The sequence below is a fragment of the Amblyomma americanum genome, chromosome 11, assembly GCF_052857255.1.
Source record: "Amblyomma americanum isolate KBUSLIRL-KWMA chromosome 11, ASM5285725v1, whole genome shotgun sequence".
In the NCBI taxonomy this organism is placed as follows: domain Eukaryota; kingdom Metazoa; phylum Arthropoda; class Arachnida; order Ixodida; family Ixodidae; genus Amblyomma; species Amblyomma americanum.
In genome coordinates, this window is record NC_135507.1 from 85,608,968 (window position 1) to 85,636,646 (window position 27,679).

At 46.5% G+C, this 27,679-nt stretch overlaps 1 protein-coding gene across 1 annotated transcript in view; it reads left to right on the plus strand.

Moving 5' to 3' along the window:
- The window catches only part of LOC144111490 (WD repeat-containing protein 36), a 58,457-nt gene that overhangs the window by 22,748 nt on the left and 8,030 nt on the right, over positions 1 to 27,679 (plus strand). The window contains 10 exon segments of the mRNA XM_077644803.1: positions 1,299 to 1,447; positions 5,066 to 5,180; positions 7,242 to 7,407; positions 9,353 to 9,461; positions 10,232 to 10,311; positions 16,641 to 16,849; positions 18,417 to 18,556; positions 21,458 to 21,571; positions 26,021 to 26,050; positions 26,052 to 26,106. Coding sequence (XP_077500929.1) covers positions 1,299 to 1,447; positions 5,066 to 5,180; positions 7,242 to 7,407; positions 9,353 to 9,461; positions 10,232 to 10,311; positions 16,641 to 16,849; positions 18,417 to 18,556; positions 21,458 to 21,571; positions 26,021 to 26,050; positions 26,052 to 26,106 — 1,167 coding nt within the window.

Here is a 27,679-nt window from a genome sequence, read left to right on the forward strand (position 1 = left end):
CAGCGCTTGTGTTTGCGTCCTTTTCGTCTCGTATTTGTTACTGCTGCGCTGCAAATTTTCCAGTGTGAAGATCAGGTGCAAATTTTTTAGGCGAGGTTAGAAAAAAACCCGTATGACAGTTACGAGGCTGTCATGCAAATGTTTAAGTGTCAGCTGTGGCGTGAGAGGGGTTAGGCACTTTTCGCTCCCCATCTCGACCTCATCAAATCTCTTGGGGGTCTGAAGGTCCTGTGCCCTCCATAGCAGTTCGGTGTAGAGAATGTTTTAAAGCATTCTGGTTTAAACTGCTGCACTCCTCTCTGAGGCTTGAGCGCAGGTTGGCTTTGTAAGCATTCTCTGGCGCAGCCAAACATGTAGCAGCTCACCCGAGCAAGCCACCGCCGTCGGCGCTTTTGTCAAGGATGCACAGTTTCTTTGCATTTGGCCAAGTTCGCTGAGTGCGCCACCCCTGCAGAAGCTCTCGTCAAAGGATAAACATTCCGTGATGCTGTAGGCGTGTCACATCTTGGCACACTGTAAAGATCTGCGCTGTGGACGGCACGAAATTGAGGAATGCGTTAAGGAAAGCGAAGACATAGAAAAAAAGTTAATTCTCGACAACAAAAGTAAAGGGGGGGTGTTATTGTGAGAGTGGATTCATTACACAAGCAAATGCCATTGTGCACATAGCCATTGTTCACCCTGCTAGTGAGGTGAAGGAGATTGGTGCAAGATTGCTAATGTCGAAATGGTGCATGTGTACTAATGCACTAGTTCTGCCACTTGAGAAAGCACTTATTTCCTTCCCCCCCCAAGTGCCCTCAGTTTGAAGCGAGCTATGGAAAGAAAAATGATAGGTGTAACGTAAAGAGAACGGAAGCGGGCAGAGTGGGTGAGGGAACAAATGCGTGTGAATGACATCCTAGTCGAAATCAAGGGGAAGAAATGGGCTAGGGCAGGGCATGTGATGCGAAGGCAAGATAACCGCTGGTCATTAAGGGTAACGGAGTGGATTCCAAGAGAAAGTAACCGTAGCAGGGGTCGGCAGAAGGTTAGGTGGGCGGATGAGATAAAGAAGTTGGCGGGCATATGGCGGGCGCAGCTGGCAAAGGAGATGGTTAATTAGAGAGACATGGGAGAAGCCTTTGCCCTGCAGTGGGTGCAGTCAGGCCGATGATGGTGATGTCCCAAATGTAGTTGGAAGACTCATTGCATGGTTACCAATTTACTTGGGTGCCAAGGGTCAACAGTTTGTCCTGGTGAAAGTGAACCTTGCAGTGTGCTGGCTAACTGCTGCATTGTTTCTTTTCATCCTCCAGAGATAACGCGGGAGAAGGAGTGGGACAGCATAGCAGCCTGCCACCGGGGCATCAAGAAGGTCACGACCTGGTCCTACGACCGCTGCTGCATGGGCAAGCACCAGCTGCTCCACGACCGCTTCAAGGGTGTTCAGGGCGTCTCCGCACTGGTGAGCACTGCTGCTGTGTTGCCCCTGAAGCCCTCCGGCATACCTGAGCTAAGTGAGAAGAAAAGATGGACATGTAGATTCACTAAGGGCGTACGTTTGGGCAGTTTCGTATTATTCAGACTGACAATAGCGTTGAGGCTTCCATTCTGCATAAAATCTGGCGTCATCGGCATTGTGAGCCAATAAAAATCCCCAGAGAAGCAACCTATGCGAGCCACCTGGGTCATAGGACTTTGTGGTGTCATCACAACCTGCCCAGCAGATTTTGAGCCAACTGACCACCGTGGCAGGCGGCAGCTAAATGATTGTGAGAGGTTGCTCGGGAAGAACAACCTGGCTCACACAAACCCCACCAGTGGCAGCCATTGCAGGGCAGTGGTGCAGAATTTGATTTCAGTGGAAAGTTCGATTACTAAATATCTTGTATTACAAGCGGGCAAGTAGGGCTTGATTGCAGGTCTGGAAGGGCAGTGGTGCATCGCTTAGCTGCTGCACCACTGTACCCTGAGCGGTATGAGGACTCTCAGGGATCTATGAAAATCAAGAATGACCAATTTCGCATATACAGTCGAACCCGGATATATCGAACCCGCATATTTCGAATTATTGGCTATATCGAACACACAGATTACCCCCTTGAAAATACTATGTAAAAGTATAGGACAATTGCGTAGTATATCGAATTCCATTTTCGTTGGACATTCGATATATCGAACGGCGCGCTGCGCCGCGCCCCTGGAAGGTGCGCTTTTCCCAAAGACATTCGTGTCCGGTCCTGAGAGGTAAACTTTTCCGCAGAGTCAGTCAGCAGGCTCCTCCTCTGCGCATGCGCGGCCGTCGCCTAGCGACGGAGACGGAGAGCCTTTCCCCCGTTCTTGCGCCCCACCGGCGCGAGCTCTCTCGCTCCTCCTCTACCGCCGGCGTGTGCATTGGGCAAGGGCATTGGAGCTCATCGAAGAGAGCGCGCGGCATGGAGACGCGGCAACGTTTCCAAGCCACGCTTCCTGGGAAAAGGGAGAGAGAGAGAGTGAAGGGTCGGCACGGTCGCTCGTGGGTGCCTCGTGGGCCAGGGGAGACGAGAGAGCCAGAGAGGGCTCAAAAAACGAACATAGCGCCTTCGACGGCTGATCTTTTTCCCCGCTCTCTTCTTTCTTTTCCCTTTGTCGTTCCTTCGCAGCCCCGTTGACTGTCTCACTGTCTCTCGAACAGGCTTCGCTCGGACTGCTCCATCTGCACATCGTGCGTGTTGTTGTGCGTACCTCTGTTTCAACGTGCCGTGTGTGATTGCAGTCATCTGGTGAGCTATGGCATCTGCGGACATAAAAAAGAGGAAGAATCTGGACTTTGCAAGAAAGCTTGAAGTAATCCGGCGTGTCGAGAATGGAGAAAAGAAGTCCTCCGTGGCAGACGCATTCGGCATTCCGCGGAGTACTTTAAGTACGTTGTTAAAGAACAAGCAGGACATCAAGCTTAAAGCTGGTGAGGAAAGTCGCTCGGGAGCGTGTCGTGTGCGCCCTGCTGCTTTTGACAAAGTGGAGAAGGCACTCTACACGTGGTTTCTTGAAATCCGAGCGAAAAATATTCCCGTGGATGGCCCGACCTTAATCGAAAAGGCCAAATGGTTTGCTACGGCTCTTGGCGAAGAGAACTTTTGCGGTGGAACTGGATGGCTGCAACGGTTTAAAAACCGCCACGGCATTGTAGGAAAGGCCATTTCAGGCGAAAGTGGGGCTGTCAGCAGCCAGGAGATGCAGCAGTGGCTTTCTGAGGAGTGGCCGAAGATCACTGAGAAGTTTTCGCCTGCAGAAATCTTTAATGCAGACGAAACTGGTCTCTTTTGGCAAATGTTGCCGAATAAGACACTCGCTCTTCGTGGAACCACATGCCACGGTGGTAAAATGAGCAAAGTGCGTGTGTCGGTGCTGCTTGCAGCCAACATGGACGGCTCGTGCAAGCTACGGCCATTCGTGATCGGGAAGAGCAAGTCACCGCGCTGCTTCAAGAACTGTAAACAGCTTCCCGTCCGCTACGGCTGTAATAGGAAGGCCTGGATGACACGTCAACTTTTTGTTGAATGGCTGCAGGCTTGGGACGCTGAGTTGGGCAAGTTGGGCCGCCGAGTTTGCCTTCTGGTAGACAACTGTTCGGCCCATCAAACAACTTGCAAGCTGCAGCACATCGAATTGAAGTTTCTCCCGCCGAACACCACAGCGAGACTGCAGCCCCTCGACCAGGGTATCATAAAGGCATTCAAGGTAGGCTATCGGAAGCGACTTATTCAACGGCTCCTCATAAACCTCCGCATGGGAACCGATCTCAAGATTGACCTGCTTGGCGCGATCCAGATGATTACCGGCGCTTGGGGCGACGTGAAGCAGGCCACAGTAGCCAACTGTTTTGGGAAGGCAGGCCTTGAAGTGGCTAGAGATGAATGTCCGGAAGCTTTAGATGACGATGAGTGCTTGGAGGACGCGTTCCGCGACTTGTCCAATTTTTCCGGCACCGTCCCGCCCGAAGTTACTGTTGATGACTTCATTAACGCTGACAGCAAAGTTCAAGCGGTAGCCGACCTCGCTGATGAGGACATTGTGGCCGGAATAGCTGGCGTTCAAGACAGTGATTCCAGCGACAACGAGGGCAACTGTGTTTTTGAAGAAATGCGTCCGTGCACAGCCACTGAACTGGCGTCAGCGTTCAGCCTGATTCGGCGCTGTTGCGGCGAAATGGAAGGCACTGGGCTCTCGCACCTAGACAGTCTCGAGAAGATTGAAACTAGTGTTTTAAACTTCATTTCCCAGAGGAAAAAGCAGCCCAAAATTAGTGATTTTTTTTTCCGTGAAATAAAGCGCTTTCATATTGTGTGCACATGCTATGTGATTCGCGGCTGTTCCAATTGGTAAGCCACAATTTTTTATGATCGCGAGTGCTTTTTTGGCCTATATCTGTATATCGAATTTTCACTATATCGAACTATTTTCCGATCCCCGTCGAATTCGATATATCCGGGTTCGACTGTATTTGCATTAACCCATTATTGCTATTGCATCATACCCTTAAGGAAGAGCTTAAGTGTCCCCTTCAAATTTTTTGTGCCTCCACTCAAGAAAGGGCATAGATGATGCGAGGATACATAGCCTAATAATTTTCGATAGGGCAGGTGTATAGAGTTTATAAATGCTAGTTAACTTGAACCAATGTATGTTGGAATATTGTTTAAGTGAAAAGTTTTTCATGTCGCACAGTAAGCTTAAATAGGTAATTCTATTTTTAATTGCTTATCTTAAGAGTTCTTTGTGTCAAAATTCGAATTGGTGTTTCAATACCTCGTCTCTTCATTCCTTAGCTTATCAATCAACAGTTGTCTCCTATGGGCATTCCCTTTGTAGCCAAAAAAGCCTTAGGAAGTTGAAGAATTCCTGAATGATATAGTTAATTTGATCTGAGTGGAAAGTTAGCTTACTAAATATCTTGAGACCTTGTATTACAAGCGGGCAAGCCGTGCTTTGTTGCAGATCTGGAGTGGTGCATTTGTTCTTAAAGGCTGCAGATCAGTGTGGTTGTTACTGGTGTTTCCTTTTTGCTTGCTTGTTCAAGCCCATGTTTTTGTTGCTCCTGCAGTGCGTGTCCCTCAGTGCTTGTGGGAACTTTGTGACCATTGGCTACAGCTCGGGCCACGTGGACCGCTTCAACATCCAGTCTGGCATCCACCGCATGGCCTACGGCAAGGAGCTGGGTGAGTGCGGTTATCAGGTCACGCTATTAGCAGCTGTCACTGATTAAAGTGGTTAATGTATGGGCAAAAATGTGAAGGTTTTATTGTGATAGGTGTTCTTCCTTGATAGTGCTTCATCGCTTTTAATATTTTGCGGCCGGTCAGCTTTTTAAGTATTCATGAACAGTCATGTGCAAACCCAGGCTCTCATAAGTCGACTCGAATGGAAGTCGATCCCTCCATTTCGCATGTCAGGAAAAAAAATGAAGGGCATGACCGTGGGCACATTCCAAAATGAAAAGGTATTGGTCACTGGACTACTCGTTCACGCTTGTGCTATAGTCCTCACTATTGCTGCTGTCATCAATGCTGCTGCGGTCTCACTCACAGGGTGTTGCCGTCCAGCGAAACTCCCATACTTTGCAAACAACCATACCATGACATTGTTTGGAACAGCTCGAAGTTTTGCCTCACTGCAACCGCCACACCAGCATCACCCATTCCAAAATGTCGAACTTGTGTCCTGGCGTACAGTTGTTCGTCCCTGCAGCATAAAGAGTGACAGCCCTATTGAATGTACTAGTCATGAATGAGCACCAGACACTCACCGGACTTGGAGCACTGATGACATAGCATCACCGTTTCCAAAACGTCCAACTTGCAGCCTGGTGCGTGGTTGTTTGTTTCTTCAGCGTAAAGAATGATAGCCCTTTTGAATGTACCAATCGTCAACGAGCGCCGAACGCTGACCGAACTCGAAGCGCTCCTCATGATTGACGAAGGGTGACAGTAAGAACTGGTAAATGTGGTCAACCTAGTCAGTTGTGGCAAACAGAGCCAAAAGCGCCGAAGAGAAATTATGCATGAGCGGTATTGGCTGTTCCAACAGCTAATGACACTCCCCGGAAGTGCTTCTGTTCCGAGTGGCGTTGCTGCTGCAATTGAAGCAGTGGCCCTTTCATCACTTATTGAAGTTGCCATGAGCGTCGAGGACACAGTAAATGTGAAAAAAAAAGAGAAAAAAATATTTTCACACAAGGGCGCAAATAGCCGAATTCCGAACCGTGCCCTAGCAGCCCCTTTATCTCATTTTTCTCGCCATTTATTGATGGCACCATGCATTTGTTTCAATTGTAAGTCGACCCCCAAATTTTGTATTTTCAAAACAATAAGATTGGTCAACATACAATAATGTAAATATGGTAATTGTTTATCAGTATTGTGGAGACCTTTAGTGGCATTTTGATTTGGCTGCATTGAGCCCAAATAGTTTTGTTCGTATCTGGCTTGTGTTGAAACTGACATTGCTCTTCCCTTTGTATTTTCTTTTTGATTCCAAGGCTTGTTCAAGGGCACAACTGCACTCCTGGGTGAAGTGCTGGCTAATTTATGTTGAGGTTTTACACACAATTGGCTCGAAACTGGGTTGCGTCTAATGCTGTAGAGTTGGGGTGCACTACTTGTCTATTCTGTCCAAAATAGATTCAAATGAGTGTCTTCTGTAGCCATCCTACAGAGAGAAATTTACAATGGCGGGAACATTGGCGACATTTGTTGCTAGGAAGGCAAGAACTGCGGATGCCTGCTTGGCAGAGCTATGGAAATATCAAACTGCCAGCTAAAATGGGGGGTAAAAAAAAAAGACTGCCTTGAATACATAGAAGAAAACAATGGAAATGGGTATTCCTCAATATGCTGCTCAAGTTTTGTGCAAAGAAATATGCAGACCTGTGTCTATGACGACTGTCTACAACCATGCACCTTTCAAGCTTTCGTCTAGCACATAATATGCAGACCTGTGTCTATGACGACTGTCTACAACCATGCACCTTTCAAGCTTTCGTCTAGCACATTGTTTTTCAGCCTTGGCTGAAGTTAGCTGAAATGTCCTGCATACTATTTGCATTTTTACCTCAGTTCTTAGTATCGGGTTTGTGCCACAAACATGAGAATCTGCTTCAAATTGAGTTTTACAAAGCCTGCTAGTACAAAAGGTTGTTGGCCGTTCCCACCATTGCATGCTAGAAAGGTAGCGCATCCACTCACGTGCTCCCCTTCTCTGGTGGTTTTGCCTCTTTGCAGCTCACGAGGGGGCAGTGAGGAGTGTTGCATCTGATGCACTCAACCAGGTGGTGGTGACAGGTGGTGCCGACAGCCACCTGCGGTTTTGGGCATTCCGCGATGGGCGGCTGCTGACGGAAGTGGCACTCAGCGCTCCTGTGGCCAGAGCGTGCCTGCACCGCGAAAGGTCAGTGACATCTACTTTCAGTTCCGATTAGTTTGTGGAAGCAGTTTGAATAATAATAACGGTAATTTATTTAGCACAATGTGCAGTACCGGTCATGCCATTCCAACACTGGCTTGTGTACAGTGCAAAACCCTGAACCAAGTGGCGATTATCAGTTGTACACAACAGAAACAAACAAACAAAAAAACCCTGAGAACCATATTTGTACCTAACAACAGCTTGCAACCTAACAATGCAGTTAAAAACTGGAATGCACACAAGAGACGCTTCTAGATTTTGTTTGTTTTATTTATATAAATACTGTCAATCCCTGGCAGGATTTTTATGGGCGGGGCAGAAACACATACAAAAAGTCAGACAATATTTTAAATGTGTAAAAAAAGAGCTGCACTGCAGTGCAATTGTAATTATGGAAATAAGAAAGAGGAGGTTAATCATTACAAGCGCTACATAGAAAAGAATATGAAAAATTGCAAAGATAAGCCCACCATCAGTTTGCAGAAAGTGATATTGGCTTTCCTGCCTGTTTGCTTCATAGTACTTGGCCTCTATTCTAAATTACAGGAACCTGGCTGCACGTGGATTCATGGCTATGCTGTGTTTTTTGCCTCAAAATGCTTTTGAAAGATTCCTGAAGATGGCAAACGAAACCGCCTACTCGTTCACCTAGCGCAGTCCAGGGTAGGGGCAGTGTATGTTTAGTGGTTGGCTAAGGTAGAATTATCCAGGTGCCTTTTTCTGGATTGGGCTTCAATGTAGGTATCTGCTCACTAGAAATGTCTGGCTGCAGGATCAAAATAAGCGAGAAAAAAAAATGAGCTGTGTTCAACCCGGCTGAAGCTAGTATAAGACGAGCGAAGGCTTTGTTAAGGTATGAAGGCAAGCGCAATGCCACACGATTTTATATAGCGAACAGCACGTCATGTGATTTCTGGCAGTTGCGAGAGTGCCGCCGGCTGTGTATACGCAGCTGTGGCGAGGCATGGCAAGTCACGTGGCATGACGTCAGAGCCAAGCTTCTTTGAAGGTCAAATTTCATAGCCACATGACCTTCAGCTTTGTACGGGAGGGGTAGAGCTTTCGCTCTAAAAAAAAGTAATGACAATCTTCTCTTGCCAACTGAATAATGAACAGTGACATTAGAAGAAACGGAAGTATGCGTTGGCGTCTCATCTGGTATTTCCTGTCATGTCCTTTTTTTGTGCAGCATGATAGTGAATCGGGAGCACGACGAGGATACAGACAACTAAAAAGCAGCCAGGGAGCCAAGCTGCAGAGGCCCAGAGAGGCCCAAAGAGAGCAGTTTAAGTGCATCTAATTATTGACTGCATTGCAAACGAGCAAAAAGAGCAGCACAACATTGTGGTGTGCTGTGAAGCAGAGCATCGTCATCTGTGACAGAGAGTAGCGGGTCGTGGTGTGCCAAAAAGGGCAAGAGAAGAGGAAAAACTTTGAAGCCAGGGAACGGTCACCTCTGTGCTCCTTATAGCACCGGTGATATACGATACATATTAGAAAATCTCTTCCTCTACAAAATCAGAGAAGCGTTATGCTTTCATACCTTGCACATTGTGCTGCTTCGCCAGAGAAGTGTGTCTTTTTAAAGCCATCTCTGTCAAGCAGTAGTGGCCTGTGTTCTGCGATAGAAAAAGACCCAGAGACATTAACAGTGTGCGGATGCTGTACACCGAGCAATGAGCTTATAATTTCAGGCATCATAACAGGTTTGCACTGGAGCACTGTAAAGCGGTGCAGAAGTTGTGAGCCTAATTGTGAGCACTGTTGCTGGCAAAGAGCCTGTAGCCCTCTTCAACCAAGGTTCAATGTGGTTTTTAGCGGAACCCCTCTTACTGCAGGGAAGACAGCACTTAAAGTTACATCAGCTTGTCTGTTGTCTTGCATTTTTTCTTGTGCAAGCTAACAGCCTCACCTTTTGTGCTCGCAGTGGCATGCTGGCCGTCGCCTCTGACGACTTCTCTGTCTGTGTGGTGGACGTGGAGCTTCGTCGGGTCGTGCGAGCCTTTGCCAGCTATTACAGCCAGGTCACTGACATGGTGAGTCCTGCCTGGCTGTCTCCGTGTACTCGCTGATCTTTACTGCACTTTGGGGATGTCTTCTTCCAAGTAATTCATTGATTTCCACCGCCTGAGTCTCTCAAGTATTAGGCAGGAGTGGGTGACATTGATTTGGGTATGACTAGGTGGCAGGTAGGCTATCTCATGAGTAGCAAGCAGTGCAATGAATGCAGGCATCAACAAAGAATTGCACTAAGTGAAGGAGTACTGCACTAAATTGCATAATGGGCACTCTCGCGCACTGAATGCGTCTACTATTTTGGTTCTGAAAACATTTAATTTTCTATGTAATGCGGTGGATATCATGCAGTGAGTGCATAAACATGTACATGAGGTATAAACTACACTTGTGTGAGACAGCGTTGTGCGGCGGCCGCCAAGCAAGCTCCTCCCTCCAGCGATTGTGACTACGATAGTGCTTGGTTCCCTAGGCCGCAATGCCCCCCACCGATTCAACCACGCGGGTCCGTTTGTGGAGTTTTTCGTCATTCACTTCAGAGTGTTTTATTTTTTATCAAACTTTCAGACAAATTTTGGTCGTGAACACCTTCTGGGTGGCCAGAATCCTGTTGCTGTATCTGTTATTTCGCTGATAATTGTATCATTGTGTGCGGGCATAGGGGCAATGGGAGAATTGCTAGGTCTAAAGAATTTGATTGTTATAAGGGATATATCGTTTATGTAGTATCATTATAAGTGTATTACACTGTACTCTCCTTTTCCTGTGTTCTCTCTTTTTTTGGCCCCAGGCCTTCAGCCCTGATGCTCGTTGGTTGGTGACTTCCTCCATGGACAAGCTGATTCGAACATGGGACCTGCCATCAGGCTGGTGAGTGTCGGGACGGTCCTCGCAGTGTGCCACGGTTGGCAGGCGGTGTATGGGAAAAGCAACCTGGGTCTCACAAGCCCCGCCGGTTACTTCCGGCAAAGGCATCAACAGCTATCACATTTCCAATGCATAATGGAATTAGACATCCTTGTGTTTCTTTTTTCTCATAGTAGTTCTTTTATTGTCTTTTTTTTTTCTCACATTAGAGCAAGTCATTTATCATCGGTTAAATTGTGTTGCCCCGTTGCAGTTAGGGTATGAAAGCATGATCTGCTTGACCGCCATGAAGTGCATTTAGGGCAAGGAATTTTTGCATCAGGCTTAGTCTGTGGCTTAACCAGTATACTGGGTGCATTTGTAGTGTCAGGCAGACCCCACTGCAAAGAAATTTACGGGGCCAGCAGCACTGAGCCACAAATATTGTGTAATCTGCCCAGAACAGTGGTAATTAGGGGTGTGTGGGTACTGGAATTTTTGAATATGAATCAGTTATGAATATAAAGAAAAAATGCCTTTGAATATTGAATCGAATAGCAAATATTTCTTAAGTACAACAAGAAATTTAAGCGAAAGGTAATTGTTGTCATTTCTTTTTTTTTTCTTTCAAAATGGTGTATGGTTTTTGCAACTGCGCACTTAGTCAGTCTAGTTTTATGTATTTACTAAGCTAGACTGACACAGCACCATGAAAAATAAACATGGCTTACAGAGAAATGTATATTGCTTGATTAGAAAAAGTAACAGTATCCAATCTGTACTGCAGTCATGCAAAATGAGTAACAAATTGAAATTCACAAATTGACACGACTGGGAACTAAAAATAGCATGATTAGCAGTAAAAACTCATTAATTCCGACTTCAGCGAAACGGCAGAAAATCCGGGATTATTTTGAAGGTTGAATTATCTAATCTCCCTCTCTCCACCATCGCGAAATGTAAAGAAGCAATGCCGAAAATGTTAAAATGTGGTGAAGCCTTGTGACGAGGCCTCATCGCACAAACATTGAGAAGTCTGTGACCAGCGTTCACTTTCGGCATGCTGGAAGAACAGGGACGTAAACAATGGGAGTGCACATTGGGGTCTGAACGGCGAGTCTGGTTGTAAAGACGATACAAATGACCAGTGACGTGCCAGTACTGCACCTGAAAGTGGGGTGGAGCTGGGTTTGGACAGCTGGCAAATGCACAGTCGATAGGCACCCTTGTTGCGAGCTGACAGCAAAGCTGAGAAACTGAAACCATGTGGCCAGACTATATTTTTTGGCCTAGCGATAGCGGCCTTCGTATCATCACGCCTTCCGTCACACATGCGTCAAAGGTTCGCATGTTACAGTGTGCTATGCAGTTGGCGAGATAGCCACATGATCGCTTGCCCTGCCTGTGAGTCAGTGCCACTTCAACTTGGTCCCCCCTTTGGGAGCCATGCGAAATTCAGCAAGCAAGCTTTCCTGCATTACAGAATAGATCAAAATGAAATGGCAGAGCTCACACCATTAGACTTATGAAGGCGGCAGGATGAAGGTTATGGGTGTTAGCGTTAATTGTGTAACACATTATAGAAGGCTTAAAACTAAAAATTGGCGGACACTTGCGCTTCGCCTTATGGGTATGACGGGATACCGTTAATGGCCCCGTTCAGCAGCTTGGGGTCCTCTTTGCATATCACTTCGGATAGACAGACACTTTTGGACAATACACATAAGGCCACATTCCGGGAGGGTTAAAAAAAAACAGTGTGCTTTCTCTTTGTGATTGTTTGAAGCGGGTGGCTGGCTGTCTTGTTCTCATCATGCGTGATAGGTGGGAAAGCCCACTTAGGGGAATTTCGGATGTGGTCCAAGCTCAGCAGCATCCAAATGTGATCAGTCCAACCTGTTAACGATGGAGAAGAAAACGAAGAGGACGCCTTTGCACAGTTTTTGTGAAACTTCTAACTCGATCATCGGATAATTTTTCTTAGGAGTTGCGGTTTTGCCTCGGACAGATTTATGAAGCTCTGAGCAGTGCTGCCGGATATTCGAATATTCCAGTCCTAGACTGGAATGACCTTCAATCCGAAGTGACTACCATAACTAACTTCAGTCACTTTAAAACTGCCATCGAAGATCTGTATCCATGTTAATACCTGTTTGTTTCACCACCCCTCATGTGATGTGCCTTGTGGACCTTTGAGGGATGGATTGACTTAATTAATTCTCAAATAAGAATTTCTTAAATGGAATAACATACAGTGAAAGCTCGTTAATTTGCACCTCGTTAATTCGAACTTTTGGATAATTCGAACTGACCGTTACGGTCCGGCCACGCTCCATAGGTGTCTATGGGTAAACCAACTCGTTATTTCGTCCGCACGTCGGCTCCTCCATGGATAATTCGAACTGCGCGCCGCCGCGTGGTGATATTTCATACTTCACTACAAGCTTTCTTTGTGTAACGATAGGTGGCGCGAACGCTCCAATCCAGCTCACCCACTATCATCGCCATCAGCTCAGTCCCGGATGAGCGGAGCGAGGGGGCGAGGGCAGCGAGGTGTCGCGAGTAGCAACAGGTTCTTTTTCCTTGTGGGTTGCTCGTTGTGCCGGGTCGCCCTTTGTGTCGTGTCACTAGGCCTAGTATTTTCTTCGACGCTCCGGAATCGTCCTGCTGCTGTGCGATCCGTGCCTCGAGTCTTAAGAGCTGTTTCCTTCGATCGTTGCGGTGTTCGCAATGTCTTCTCGCGGCCAAGGCTACAGCGCCAAAACGCTCAAGGAGAAGGTAGAAATCCTTCGTGAAGTGGATGCCGGGAAAACAAGCAAATTGGAAATTGCGAAGAAGCATGGCATCCCTAAAAGCACGCTCTCAACTTATATCAAGAACAAGAGAGCGATTGAGGATGCCTATGAAACCGAAGTTTTCGCCAGCAGTCGCAAGAGACTTCGGCCTGCGAAGCACCCGGAATTGGAGCACGCGATGGTCAGTTGGATAAGAGAGATGAGAAGCCAGGACATTCCAGTGAGTGGCCCGATGGTCATGACGAAGGCAGCAGACTGCGCGCTTCGCCTTCACATCGAAGGTTTCAACGCCTCAGAAGGCTGGCTTCATCGCTTCCGGGAGAGGCACAACATCGTGTTTCGCGCTTTGTCGGGTGAAAGCAAAGATGTCAACAGCGAGACATGCACGACGTGGCAAATGGGTGCTTTGCGGGAGTACCTGGAAGCCTATTCGCCGCATGATATATTCAATGCGGATGAAACAGCGCTCTTCTACAAGCTGCTACCAAGTAAGACGATGACTTACAAGGGAGACAGCTGTGCAGGCGGGAAGCGTAGCAAGGAGCGCGTAACCGTCTTGGTCGCAGCAAACATGACCGGGACGGAGAAGCTGCCCCTGCTCGTCGTAGGTAAGGCCCTGAAGCCTCGCTGCTTCAAGAACATCCGGACGCTGCCAGTGGAATACACCGCTAATCGTAAAGCGTGGATGACGCGGGAAATATTCAGACAGTGGCTGATCAAGCTCGACCGCAAGTTTGAACTGAGTGGAAGAAAGGTTCTTTTTATTGTGGACAATTGTTCCGCACACATGGTTGATGTGGAACTGAAGACTATTAAGCTGGCCTTTCTCCTGCCGAACACAACTGCAGCTCTGCAACCCATGGACCAGGGCGTCATTAAGAATGTAAAGTCATTTTACAGGCGCCACATGTTGGAACGCTTGGTTTTGTGCGCGGGCACGGACTACTCTGTGACACTGCTCACAGCTTTGCATATGTTGGTGCGTGCCTGGGATCAGGTCACGGCAGCAACAGTTTCTAACTGTTTCCGGCACTGTGGCTTCAGTGTGGCCGATGAGGGCCCAGGCACGGAAGCAGCTTGTGAGCCAAGTCCGGAGTGGATCATCCCCGCAGGTTTGCGTGATGCGCTGGAAGATGTCAGCTTCGACGACTACATCGACGCAGACAACAGTGCAGTGGTGTGTGGTGCTTTGACCGACGAGGACATCATCGCGCAGGTAACGGGTGAAGAACCTGTCGTCGATGACGACGAAAAAGACGACGAAGAAGAGGCGCCAGTGCGGCCTTCAGCTTTGCAAGTGATGGAGGCGATCGGTGTCGCGCGCCTGTTTTTCAGTTTTGAGGAGGGCGAGGATGATGCTCTGCGTCAATGTCGCACTTTGGAAAGCAAAGTGATGAACATTGCTTTCAAAGAAAAAAAGCAGAAAGTGATCACTGATTACTTTCGTCAATGAATAAAGTGAGTTGCAAGTGTTTTCTAGCAACCCAGTCTCGTTTCTGGCGTTTTTTTTCATGCCTTTCATTATTTCGAATTCGGCTTAATTCGAACTCGTTAAGTGTCCCCGTGGAATTCGAATTAACGAGCTTTCACTGTATTCGATTCGTATTCGAAATTCCAGATACTATTCACATACCCCTGTAAATGATATGAACAGTGCTTATTTTCAGTAAGCAGCTTTGCTTCTTTCACCATTTCAGCATCAGTGCTGCATTGCAATTTTTGCAACCTGTTTACAGCTGGATTGTGGGATCTCTTTTACATATACTTCAATAAAATACTGTGTCACTTGAGACCTCACAGATATTTCCAATCAATTTTGTAGACTTGACAGGGTTGTTCAAGCGTCTCATAAAACAGCAAGCCCTGAAAATAAATAGCTAGAACTTTAGTTCGGTTTGGTTTGGATTATGGTGTTTAATGTCCCAAAATAACTGAGGCTATGAGGGAAGCTGTAGTGGCGGCCTCCGGATATTTTCGATGACCTGGGGGTTCTTCAACGTGCAATGACATTGCACAGTACACGGGCCTCTAGCATTTCGCCTTCACAATGTGCGACTGCCACAGCCGGAATCGAACCAGAGTCTTTCAGGTCAGCAGCTGACCGCCAATACCACTGAGCCACCGTGGCATCTTTGAACTTCAGTTTGCATAGATGACAGCAGGGTAGCTGCTTTTATTCACTCTCAGCATTCACAGTCGCAGTGCTGCACTATCACCAACACGTGTGAACCACGGTTTGTTAAATCGGATATTAATAATAGTCAATTTACTAGCATTCTGTTATTGCAGGTTTACTGATGAGATGTTTGTTGTTCATGACTGCAGTGATGAAATGTTCCTTCGGCATGTTAAGACTATTAGGATGACACGAACGTAGAGTTTCCCAATATAACCTCATGGGATAGCTGGCGGCCACTGTCTGTGCAAGATTCTGAGAGGGCAATTCATGCTCCGCGGGAATGCGGGGAAGATGAGGTATCTTATGCTGCTTGCCTAGTCTTGTGCAGAAAACGTGGGTTCTACCTCGGAATTGGCAGCTGTGCCACAGTGCTCTCCTCTGCGTGCAGATTAAATTATTTTATTAGTGCACCTCTCACTTCTTCAATAAATTTAACACAAGTGCTAGGCTGGTATGGAAACTTTTAACACCTTTTCTTTCGAGGTTTGCAGTGAGAAGAGTCGTACTGTTACAGCTGAATACATGTTTCGTGCCCAACAATAGCGAAGCCAAATACAAAGCCTCCTCTTCCCAGCATTCCTACACTGTTCCATGGTGAATGAAGTGTAGTGCCACTTGGTTTTCCTTTAAACTTATGCGCACGAAAGAGCAGCAGGAAATTTTCTCAGCGGTGCTTGAATCGATACTGCCTTCTTTCTTCTTGGCCACAAAATTGGGTGAACAGTACATGGCAGACAGTCTGTTGGGGTCAGGCAAAGGTGGTGGATAAAACCTTTGCATCAAACTTGAAAGTCTACACTTTAATTTCGTGCTCACAGTTCATTTTTTTACACATTTTCATTGTTTTTACTATTTTCTGTGCGTGCTCTTCTCCTTTCACCTTTCCTCCCTCAAGTCGCAGCTCCTGTGCAGATTAATGTGTAGGCACGTTTTACATGCATGCTAAAATCTCTGCTTTCTTATTAAAGATGTTTCTTTCTCTTCTGTAGTGTCTTGGGCCATCAGCTTGTTTAATCAAATTATTGTATTTTTTGCAAACGTAATAGAAGTTCCTGACGGTTACCATTTCATTGCTCTTGCTTTCAAGATGGCACTGCAATGAGCATGAAAATCTGGTAACTACAGGTGCAGTTGTGATGTGCCGGCATTCATCTTTGTCGTGTCACCCTCCCATGCTCATCTCTTTCGCGCTACATCTTTATTCAAGTATGTGCCGTGTATTCGGTGAATGTCTTTGTGTGGCTTTCATATCATTTCTGTTGTCTTGTGCCGAGCCTGTATTATAGGAAACAGTGTTAAGACACAACTGCAGGGCAGCGTGATCTTGGTTACATAAGGAGGCAGTGCTTGTGTGTTGCATCAGCATTATTCTGGCCCAGCCTCGTGGACTGCTTTGAGGTGCCGGCTCCAGTGACCAGCCTGGACCTCTCACCAACGGGCGAATTTCTCGCCACGGCCCATGCCGACGACCTTGGTGTGTTTCTGTGGGCCAACGCCACACTGTACAGCCATGTGACGTTGCGGCCCTTGCCACCAGACTACGTGCCACAGCTCGCTGAACTGCCGTCCACCACTGTTGATGACGAAGGCAAGTGTACTGACACGTTTGACATCTTGTGTGGTGCCCTCATTTAGTTTCAACTGCCAGCCAGCAACATTTGACTTCAGTTGCTCATTAGGTTCAGTTGTTCATAGCACCATCTTGTATTACGGCTTTGATGTGAGCTGTGGGATGTGACTGTGTCGAACGTTTGCAGTGCCACCATATTAGCTGACTTGGTGGTACTTCTTGTAGCTGTACTTTTTTCCGCAGCATGTGATGTCATCTGTTCACTTTCGTTGAGTAGCCATGCGTGTTTTGTGTGCTCTGGATCTTATACTTCTTTGACTATGCAGCCTGCAGCATTCATTAGCAATCTTCAGAACACGGAATCATTCTTTTTCACGTGGAACTAGTAATGCTTGGGCAGATGACTGAAGAATTAACTACTGCATTGGGTGGCATTTGTGGGCCACACACTGAAAGTGCCTGCCTCAGATAATTTTTAAGGGTAGCAATGGCACTGCCATTGCCACCTGTCTGACTTGTTTGGACGTGATGCTATTCGAGGGGGCTGTGAATAGCTGGATTGGGTGAGGAGCAATTGCAGCACTCTGTGAGGTCCCCTTTCCCATGTCCTACAGTGTCCTGCTATCACTTCAGTGGCATGTTCTCAGGGTGCCAGTGGCAAAGAGCTGTACCGTCAAAGCAGCGTTAGATTGCCCCTGCCCGATCTTCTTCATGCTTATTTATATCTCCTCTGGTCTTTGCAACCTCTCTTGTGTACTCGCTGGAGTAGCATGCCAGGTCAGAAACAGGCAGACCTCTCCTGTTTCATTAAAATCTCTCTCCTCTCTCTTGTTTACTCATTGCTTTTGCAAGTGAAGAAACAAGCACTTGCCAAGGTCACTGAAGGTCATTTAAAACAAAAGTGCCACCGTTGGCCAGGTTCTTTGTACAGGAGCGTCGAAAAACATTCATGCGTGGGTAAGGGAAAGGGAAGATGAGTGGTAGGATACTGGGGGGGGGTGTGATTGGCCAAGTATCATGTCCGTAGCTAGGTCTGCAGCTGAGCTTGTGCCGCATGCTTTTTAACCATATCTGTGTGGAAAGGAGGAAAGGCCCCAGACACAAAGATACAGTGGCCTCAACAAAAGGCGAATGAATAAGGTCCCTTGAAAATGAATATGCGGTAACTTATAGCCCACACAGCTGCCACATTCATGATCAGCAAGAGGCTCAGTAGGCTTGGTACATCGCGCGTGTTACAGAGGCAACCAATGGAATGTGTGTAGAAAGCTTAGAAGATTATCCCACATACAAATGTTGCTATATGCATTATTGTTATAATGCAGCATTCACTGTGGCATTATGCAAATACACATGAATGTGTAAAGCTCGAGCAGAAATTCACTCCTCTGTGCTGATAACAAGACAGGAAGCACAACTGATATCCATTGTTCATTTATTTTAGCCTGTGAGTATAATGCTTGCCGTCTAGGCCACTCCATTTATGTCATGTGCATTATCAAGCAGACCAGGTGCACCGTTGCCTAGATGTTCTGCCTGGTGCCTCCAGCTTTCAACTGAGTCTCACATACAACTTTACTCACAGGTGGTGAGCCTGTCATGGACGATGAAGTGATGGACCTGGGCGCATACGAATCTCCTGAACAGATTGCCCCTGATATGGTCACCCTGTCTAAGCTGCCATACTCGCGCTGGCAGAATCTGCTTAACATTGACGTTGTGAAGGTGAGCGGCACGGGATCAGTGTCATTTCAAAGTGAGCCTTTCTCTGGCCAAAACTTGTTTCTTATCTGTGCAAACTTCACACCAGATCATGGGACTAGTTCTTCCACAGTGCTACGTTTTGTTTTCCTGTGATGGTTGCTTTGTTGTTCACTTCCATTTTTTTCTGACTGATGCTTTTGTGCTGGGCATTTAGCCACCTCTTGTCTCTCAGCATGTTCATTTAATTTTCTTTTGTTCATTTGCTTTTTTTTTGCATCTCCTCCTCTGTGTAGTGTTTCCTTTCGCACATGGTTGTTGACCTTTTTTTTTCTTTTCTTGCCTTTAAAAATAATAATAATATTGAGTCGCCGATTGATTTTTTTTGAACTCCAGTAACTTGGACCTGTACAGAAGTTGCGAGTTTGTTAGAAAACCTTCGCGCAACTCATAAAAACTTGGACGTATTCACAATCAATATTTCGGACCCTATACATTAAGAGACCGGAAACGGGCAGAGTGGGTGAGGGACCAAATGCAACAAATGCGTGTTAACGACATCCTAGCCGAAATCAAGAGGAAGAAATGGGCTTGGGCAGGGCATGTACTGCGAACCCAAGATAACCGCTGGTCCTTAAGGGTAACGGAGTGGATTCCAAGAGAAGGCAAGCGTAGCAGGGGGCGGCAGAAAGTTAGGTGGGCGGATGAGATTAAGAAGTTCGCAGGCAAAGGGTGGGTGCAGCTGACAAAGAACAGGGTTAATTGGAGAGACATGGGAGAGGCCTGTGCCCTGCAGTGGGTGTATAGTCACGCTGACGATGATGATGATATCTTGAAAGCCAGACTTTTCGGAATGAATTAGTCGCGAGCAAGTACTGCTGCCCCAATCAGTCAACTCCTTGCCGTGGAAGGCGCCGCCATGGATTAAAAAGCTACAGTATGCAGCCGGATTAGCATGGGCCGGACGGGCAATTTCAGCACTTCATTGTTGCCCATTGAGGTACCGGCACTCTGTGCTTTTCCTTTCGAAGACCCTTGCAGCGGCATGGCAGCTCGAGACACAGTCTACATAGACTGCATGATTGCACTGGTAACGTGACAGTGGCCACTCCACTGTTCAGACAGCACTGATGCCCTCCATGGAATAGATGGGAGGGAGGCTTCTGCTTCTTGGCGGTGCGGCAAGGGAAACCTTATTTTTACAGTGAAAGCTGTTATAGCTTTGGTTTAGTCATATAATAGCCTATCATTCTACTCTGGAATCTACAGCGTCAGCTGTAAGACCTTCATTTAGTTAGTGATTTAATTTAATTGAAATTAATCAAATGATATGGCCACTACCTGCCACAGTGAGCGGGTGGCAAAATGGAAAGGGGGAAATTCTCTCCATATTTTGCGGAGGGGGAAGCATGAGAAAGAGAGGGTGGTTGCCTAGAGGTTGCCTAGAGGCAGGGCTGAAGGAATACGCAACCGATAGGTGGCTGCCATGGCACGAACCCAGAGGGTGGTGCTTGTGGAAAGATGGCGAGGATGGAGAAATGCCCACCCCGAGGCTGGTTCCATGGCAGAATGTGGCGGTTATATGGCAAAGCCAAAGCCATAATGGCTTTCGCTGATTCATGTGCTAAGCCCGTGAGCATAATTGTACAGGTTTTTTACTTCTTTTCCTTTCGCTCAACCTGAAATATGCATGTTTCCTCACTCAGGCTGCCTAGCTGTCATAGCCTGTGAAAAACAGACTCTCCAGCATGCAGGTGCAGAATTGCTCACTAGGCTTGCAGCAGGCCTCGTGGCATGACCTGTGGGCCGTGCAAGTGGTGTTGGTGACATGCGGTGTGGCGTATGCATGAGGAAAGCATGACTCTGAGTCAGATGCGAGCTGTTATTACCGATTTTGTGTGGAATATGACACCAGACAAAATTTATAACGTTTTTATGGAGCCAAAACGCTAAGGCGCCCGTGTGCTGTGGGATGTCAGTGCACATTGAGATCCCCAGGTTTATTCCGGTGCCCTCCACTATGGCACCTAGCTCTTTCTTCCTTTCACTCCCTCCATTATCCCTTCCCTTAGGGTGCTGTTCAGAGATACTGCGCCATTTCCTTTCCTCAAAAACCAATTATTATAAATTTCGAATTTTGTCAAGCTGATTCCATGTCTGTAAAACGGCTTTTTGAAGTTTGCAAATTTTTCAGACTGTTCGATTATTTGGATGCAAATTTTTCAGACTGTTCGATTATTTGGACCATTTTTCAGATCCAACTGAGACTGAAACATCAGCCTGCGACTTTCACAACAAGCAGGAATAGGAGCAGCAGCTCAAGAACAACAACCTGTTTTTAAAGCTTGGATTTTATTGTGAAATTAAATTGCAGTCAGCTACTGTTGTTTAGCTTTGGCAAGACAGTGCTCATGCGATATATATTACAGCTTTTGCAGTGTAATGGGAAATGCAGAAGCATATCGGGGGCAATAAGAGCTTGACTGCTGTTCGCCGCAGCTGTGAGAATGCTTTTAATAATCGTAATCATATCTCAGTAGTCATTAACCGACTTGGATGACAGCTCCCCTCTTTGTTTCCAGTCACCCTCCCTACAGACAAAGGACTGAACAAACTTTGGCAGTGACTAGTTGGTCTTCTTCAGTAATGACTGCCAGTCGTGAAAACTTATGAATTGTCCTTTCAAGTTATCGCTACACGATGCTTTGAAAAGTTGTCTTGGTACTTAGGCAAATGGTGGGGCAGAAACGGATACTATGGCAGCCACTAATTTTCTGGAGGTTGCATTGACACTAGGTATCCGCTCTTTTGTAAATGTGGTATCTGTTTGCCACGTTACTTTAGTGCTCACAATTTGCAGTACAGATTCTGTGCACTCATCTTGGTGCCTTGTGTATTCATTGTCTTCCATGTCATACCGAGCAGCAAAGGAACAAGCCTAAGGAGCCACCGAGCGCCCCCAAGGCAGCACCGTTCTTCCTGCCAACGACACTGGGCCTGGATCCACAGTTTGTCAAGCTTGATGACAAGGAGAATGTGGTAGGTGTATGCAGCCACAGATGTGCCGAAATGAGGATGTTTCAGACTAGACTGTTCCACGGCGTGAACGTGAATGAATGCTAAAGCTCGGAGACACTGTTAGGAAGAATCTTGGTGCGCTTGCTAAGGTCTGCGCTGCAGACGCCATGAAACTGAGCAACGAGCTAAGAAAAGCTAACACTTTAAAAGAAGAAAATTCTCTATGACAGAAGCAACATTGGGGGGGGTTATTATATGAGTAAATGCGGTATACAGTTAAACCTCAGTGTAACGAGCTTCAATGTAACGAAATCCTCGATGTAAAGAAGTATTTCAGTTTTCATAACTTCGCCTCCATAGAACACCGTGCATTTTTAGCTTCAATATAGCGAAGTAGATTTTGCCGCACTTTCAATGCTATGAAATTTTAGTGCTAGCCGGAACAAGCCTGAAGAAAAATTGTATCATGGGCAAGAGTGGTTGAGCGGAGTGCGTGCCAAAGTGTGCATCGGAGCGCATACGTAATACAGGTGCCGCCCGGCTTTTACTTAAGGGGGGACGCGGGTCTTGAAATCGCGAAAAATGGTCAAAAATGGCAATTTTCAAAAATTGCGATTTTGGAGTCTTTAATGTCCCAACTATGCCTCTACAAAATATTTTAGCTGAATTCCATCTCAAAGTATGAAAAAAACGGCAATTTAGAAACGTCGGTGAGCCGAAATTGAACGCCAAGCGCGAAGGTTTGCCCCATTTTCAAGCTGCCGTAGCTCCGCGCGACGCGAACCGATCGGCGCCATCTTGGTCTCGTTTGAAAGCTGGTTTCCCGCTCTCCAATTTGGCGCCTTTCGGCAAGCTGTAGACCCTCGCACAGCGGAGCTATCAGTACCCGTTCGCAAGGGGGGGAAAGCGTCGCGAGACGGCCGCCGATTGGGTAAAACGGGCGCTCCTCGAGGCGCAGCCCTCTGATTGGCCGTGACGCATGCTTTGCCCCCCCCCCCCCCCCCCCCCCCCCGCGGCCGCGTTGTTCGGCTCCTTCCCGTCGTCTGCTTTCGCCTGCACGCCCGTCATTTTTCGCGCTCCTCTTTGTTTCCTAGTATTTTTCGTTCTGCCGTTTTCCTTATCGTTATTGTAGACATTTTGGCTATTGAATCGCTTCTTTTAGCCCCGAATTTCGTGCTTTTGCGTGTATTTGCCTGCCTGGTGTCTGTTCCGTGTGTCACGATGGCCCGAGACGCGCGCTTGAAAGCAAGCACGCGAAAAGCAGTCGGCAAAAAGAGACGCGCATGGAATAAGTAGAGCGCTGCATCGTCGAGAACTGCAGCTTCGGTGATGCCGCAACGCAAGCTGCTGTACCCTCGGTGCATGCGGCTGGACTGAGCTCGCCAACAACAGCTTCGCCGGTGGACGCGGCTGAACAAACCCTGTTGACGCCAGCATCGCCGGTGGACGCGGCTGGACAATGCCGATCGCCGTCAACTTCGGTGTTACCACAAGTCTCTGCAGTGCCGGTGGATGTGCCTGGACTAAGCCCGTGGAAAATATCGACTTTTGATACGCTGCAAGCCGCTTCGAATTCCGTGTCGTCGGAAGCGGCCGAGCCGGCTGACCTAAGCCTAACGTCGACTTCGGCGTTTGCGCACGCCGCTTCGTGCCGACGGACGCGGCTGAACCGAGCTCGCGTGCTCAACGCTTCGACAAGCACGCGCAGCGCGGACCTTGGCAGCGCGCCAAGCCGCTGCCGCCGCTGATAACGTCATTTGTTTTTTTTAATATATATATACTTTGAGGAGAGCTCCGAGGGGGGGGGGGGGGGGGGGGGGGGGGGCGCTCGGCGAACTTGGCAGAGCGCCAAGACGTTGTGCGCTCTAAGCTGAAGCTTGAACATTTGAACATTCGCATTAGACACTCCTCACTGTCCTGTTTTTAACCTCGCAAGAAGCAGTTTCTCGCTTCAACCAAGGAATGGCAACAACCAGCAGAGCTGTTGCAGCACAGCTTGGTTACAGGCCTGGGAGCTGCCTCATTGGTAGGAGCCTTGAAAAGATAAACAGAGGCTGTGCAGGTCTGATAAGGGTCACACCAATGCTGAAAAGGTGAAGAAGAGGATGGCCAAGAAGCACAAGCCTGACAGCACCCATGACTACTGCCCAGGACTTTTGTGAATGTGTGGCAGATTCAAAGAAAATAGCAAGTGATTTTCGGAGCTTTTTTTTTGTCAAGTGCCAATGCAATACAGAGGTTTTCATAATCTTTACATGAACAGATTTCTGTAAATTTGGTGTTATTGTGTTCAGCAATGACTGGGCGGCATGCTAAAGCATTAAATTTTTCCATATGATCAGTAAACAAAAATGGCAGAGTAAGCAAAACTTTGAATGCAATTTTCTCAGCTTTGCTTTTTCGATCAAATGCCTTTGCCTTACGGAACTTTTCATAATGTTTGCATCGACTGATTTTATTGAAGTAGGTATCATTTTTTTCAGCAACACCTCAGCTACATCCTAAAGCTTTCCAATTTTCATTAAACCCAATAGGACTAGCAATTAGGTCAGATCTAAGCTAATTACTCCCACATTGTTTTTTTCTTTCCTACTTTGTTATTCATTCATGACCTATGTGATGACTTTTTAAAAATTTCTTTAGCTTTAGGATGTGCAATGGGCCCTTAAGAATGACAGCATTACTTTAAAACTAGTTTTTTTAATTAAGAAACCACCATAATGGCCCGTAAGAAAAGACCTAAGTGGCATAAATTATTTTGCCATATCTTCATTTCTAGATTAGATATATAAAATCTGTATATATATTTGGGATTAGCATTCAAAGATATATCTGCATGCCAATTTTCAGGAAGATATGTTAAGAAATAAAAAAAAAGTTTTCAAGACCCTCATCCCCCCTTAAGAGCACATAAGCAGAGGCAAATATGACGACGGTCATAGTGACTAGTGCACTGCCAGCTGCGCCATCTGTGCCATCTAGACAGGATTGCTTGATTTTAGACATGAGACAGTGATGCGTGTGTTGTGCAGTTACAGTGTCCCGCCAAGCTATAAAGAACATCAGCCTCATGGTATAAAATAGACCCCATACAAATCTTTGGTACTTGTGCACTTGAAATTAAGGTGGTTCCACTGCTCTAGTGAGAACCTGCACAGTATTGCTGGTTGAGTAAGGAATTGTTATTTTGAATCAGGGCAGAAGTCTTGTGAATAAAGCTGACCTTTTTTGGCAGTGCATGGCCTCACCTTGGTGAACATAGCTTGTCCCCCGTTAAGTGCTTTTACAGTTTTTGCTTACGTGGTGTTACTGTTATAATTTTTGTTGGGAGTACTTGCACTACTTTTTAGTGCATTTTCTCATGTAAAGAGAGCAACTAGGGGTGCAACAAACATTTGATAATTTCAAATACCTATTTGGTCGAACAGTACAGTATTTAGTATTCGATTCAATCTGAACGTCTGGTTTTCGAAATCTCGAAGTATTCGTCCTAAGCAAATGAAGTCTCTGGAATGTCTATTTTGTGTGGTTCCCATTCAGCTTACTTCTCCTGGATGACACCACGGCACGCGCAGAGCCAAAGCCCCCCGATTCCATGCATACTTTCTAGGTGCACTAGCCCGCGCGCTTGGTGGAGCTGATCTGTGCATGCATGTGGCAGCACATGCGAGCAGGTTCGAGTGTGGCGGCTAGATTGTACCTGCCAGGTTACTGCGCCCGCGCTACCAGTCGTACGCATGTGCCAGAACAAGCACGAGGGTGTGCATAAATTGGAGGATGCGCAGCTCCCTTGACTTCTGCGGGACAAGCCTGAGCTGACTGCTGCTGCCGCAGCCACACTTCTCCTTGTGACATTGGCTAATCAAATGCGAAGTTGTGAGCATGAAGGGGAGGTAGCACATGGAGATGGGTGCCCCGTTCCGATGCCTGACACTGGGTGGTGTTGGGTGCGTGGTGCATATGCCTAGCAGGCATCCATGGGGTCACCGCTTAAAAGCAACAGCTTCGCAACAACACAGCAGTCGTAGGTCTCACAGATAGGTCTCGCACTCTGCAAATATGTCAGCCCTGCATGTAGACTCTGCCAATTTCCGATGGCCATTTTTGCAGAAAGTTGGTGTAGCTTCTCTGAGGTTGACTAAGCTTCAATTCACTTTCCCTTTTTTTTATGTAATGGTGTTTTGTGCTAGAAAAATACATGATTTTGAAATGCCTATCACGCCATTCAGCCTTTTTGTGTGTGCCAGAAGTATTTTAAATATTTGCTTTGAAATTATTCAAAGAAAATACTGTTCACTTCAAAGAAAATACTGTTCAAAATACTGTTCACTCAAAAATCCGCTATTCACCCACCCCTAAAGCTGATGAAAGCATACCCTATTTACTTGGGTCTCCGAAGTGATTTAGACTCCTGTTTTAAGACTGTACATTTTCTTGGAGCGCAATTAATGACTGTCCCCTGTTTTCCAGGCACCGTCGAAGATCGCCTCGTTCAAAAGATTTCCAGCTTTCAGCATTCGCAAAGCTGCTGAACTCGTGCGCTGAGTCCAGTGACTGTGAGTGTTTTGTTATTTTTCTTTTTTCCACTGATGCCCGTTTTTGTCGGCGGATAGGCAGACAAATGTGCCTGCATGCAATATGCATGATTTTTAAACCTTAAAGGGGGATGTGGGGATGAAATCGTGAAAAAAGTCCATTTTTGAAAAGTACACTTTTTGGCATCTACAACACTGTTTCTGTGTTGTACTGAAATATTTCGCCCAGAAATAAGCTTTAGGTGCTCCATATTTGTCAACATCTACACATAGACAGTGTGTGCTAGTTAAGAACGTTGAGGCTTTTTTTTTTTTTGGAAAGCTTGTTTCGAGCTTAATACCTTGCTCCTGGAAAGCATAGCACAGTAATACATGCATGGATTTTTACCCCGTTTGTTGTAATCAATGAAATATGCTTTGCATTGAGGCAGTCTCAGATTTACCGTTTAGGCTCGCATATCTCATTACATGGTAATTAGAGCATGATGCATTCTAAGCATAAAGGGAACATGCATATTGTGTCCTTTAAAAAAAAAAGAGTAGAGAAATTTAAAAAAAGGAACTAAGAGTCTTGATTTACAGCACACTTCCTAGTATATATTAAAAGCATTTACAGACCTGTAGCCCGCTTTGTTGTTATGCTAGGCTTTCCATGAGCAAGCAGCATGTGAACATTATATAAATAATGATAAAATAGAACCTACTGAAGCTGTCACTGTGAAACTTTGTCTGACTGTTTGTTGCTGTTTCAAGCCAGTCTGCCAACTTTCATTGCTTTAAGTCAAAAAATAGAAAAGTTCACCTTCAATCCCCTCTTCCCCCTTAAAAGTGCACTAAAGAGGAATCTGAACTTGTCCTTTTACCGCGGGAACTCGATCTACACATTCCGAGCATTCTTAGAAACTTATTATTATTAGAAACTTAGAATTATTGTCCTGTGCGGCCGATTTCTCTTAATTTAAATCAGATTAAATGTCCCGGCTCCCGTCTTTTTTATTTTTAACTCACTGCTGAAGGCAGGAGGAGTCAACCAACGCGTGGAGTGCCTTTCAGCCAGTCCCGTGGTGGCTTGCTGCTCTGCCATCGGCGGAGTGATACGTAAATCAAAGAGTCCACGCGTATTTTTATTTCCGTGGGCCTAATTTGTGCCTATGTTGTCTGCAAATAAAACTATTTATTCACAGAAACCTAAAAACAAAATAAAAGTGAAGCTTCCACGGGACTGGCTGAAAGGCACCCCACGCATTGGTTGACTCCTGCTACCTTCAGCGTTGAGTTAAAAAAAAGGCGGGAGCCCGTATGTTTAATCCGATTTAAATTAGGGAAATTTAAAGTTTCTAAGAATGCTCGGAACATGTAGATTGAGTTCCCGCGGTAAAAAGACGAGTTCATATTCCTCTTTAGTGCACCTTTGAGTGTGGTGTGTGATGCTCCATCCACTTGCTACCTGCTTCAAGATAGCGGCATGCGTTGAAAAAGCAGACGTGAATGCACTACTTGTCTGTAGCACTGAACGGCAGACAATTCGACGTAATCTCCATATGGTGTGCTTTTACCTGCTGTCAATAGATTTCCCACAAGCAACAGAATATAA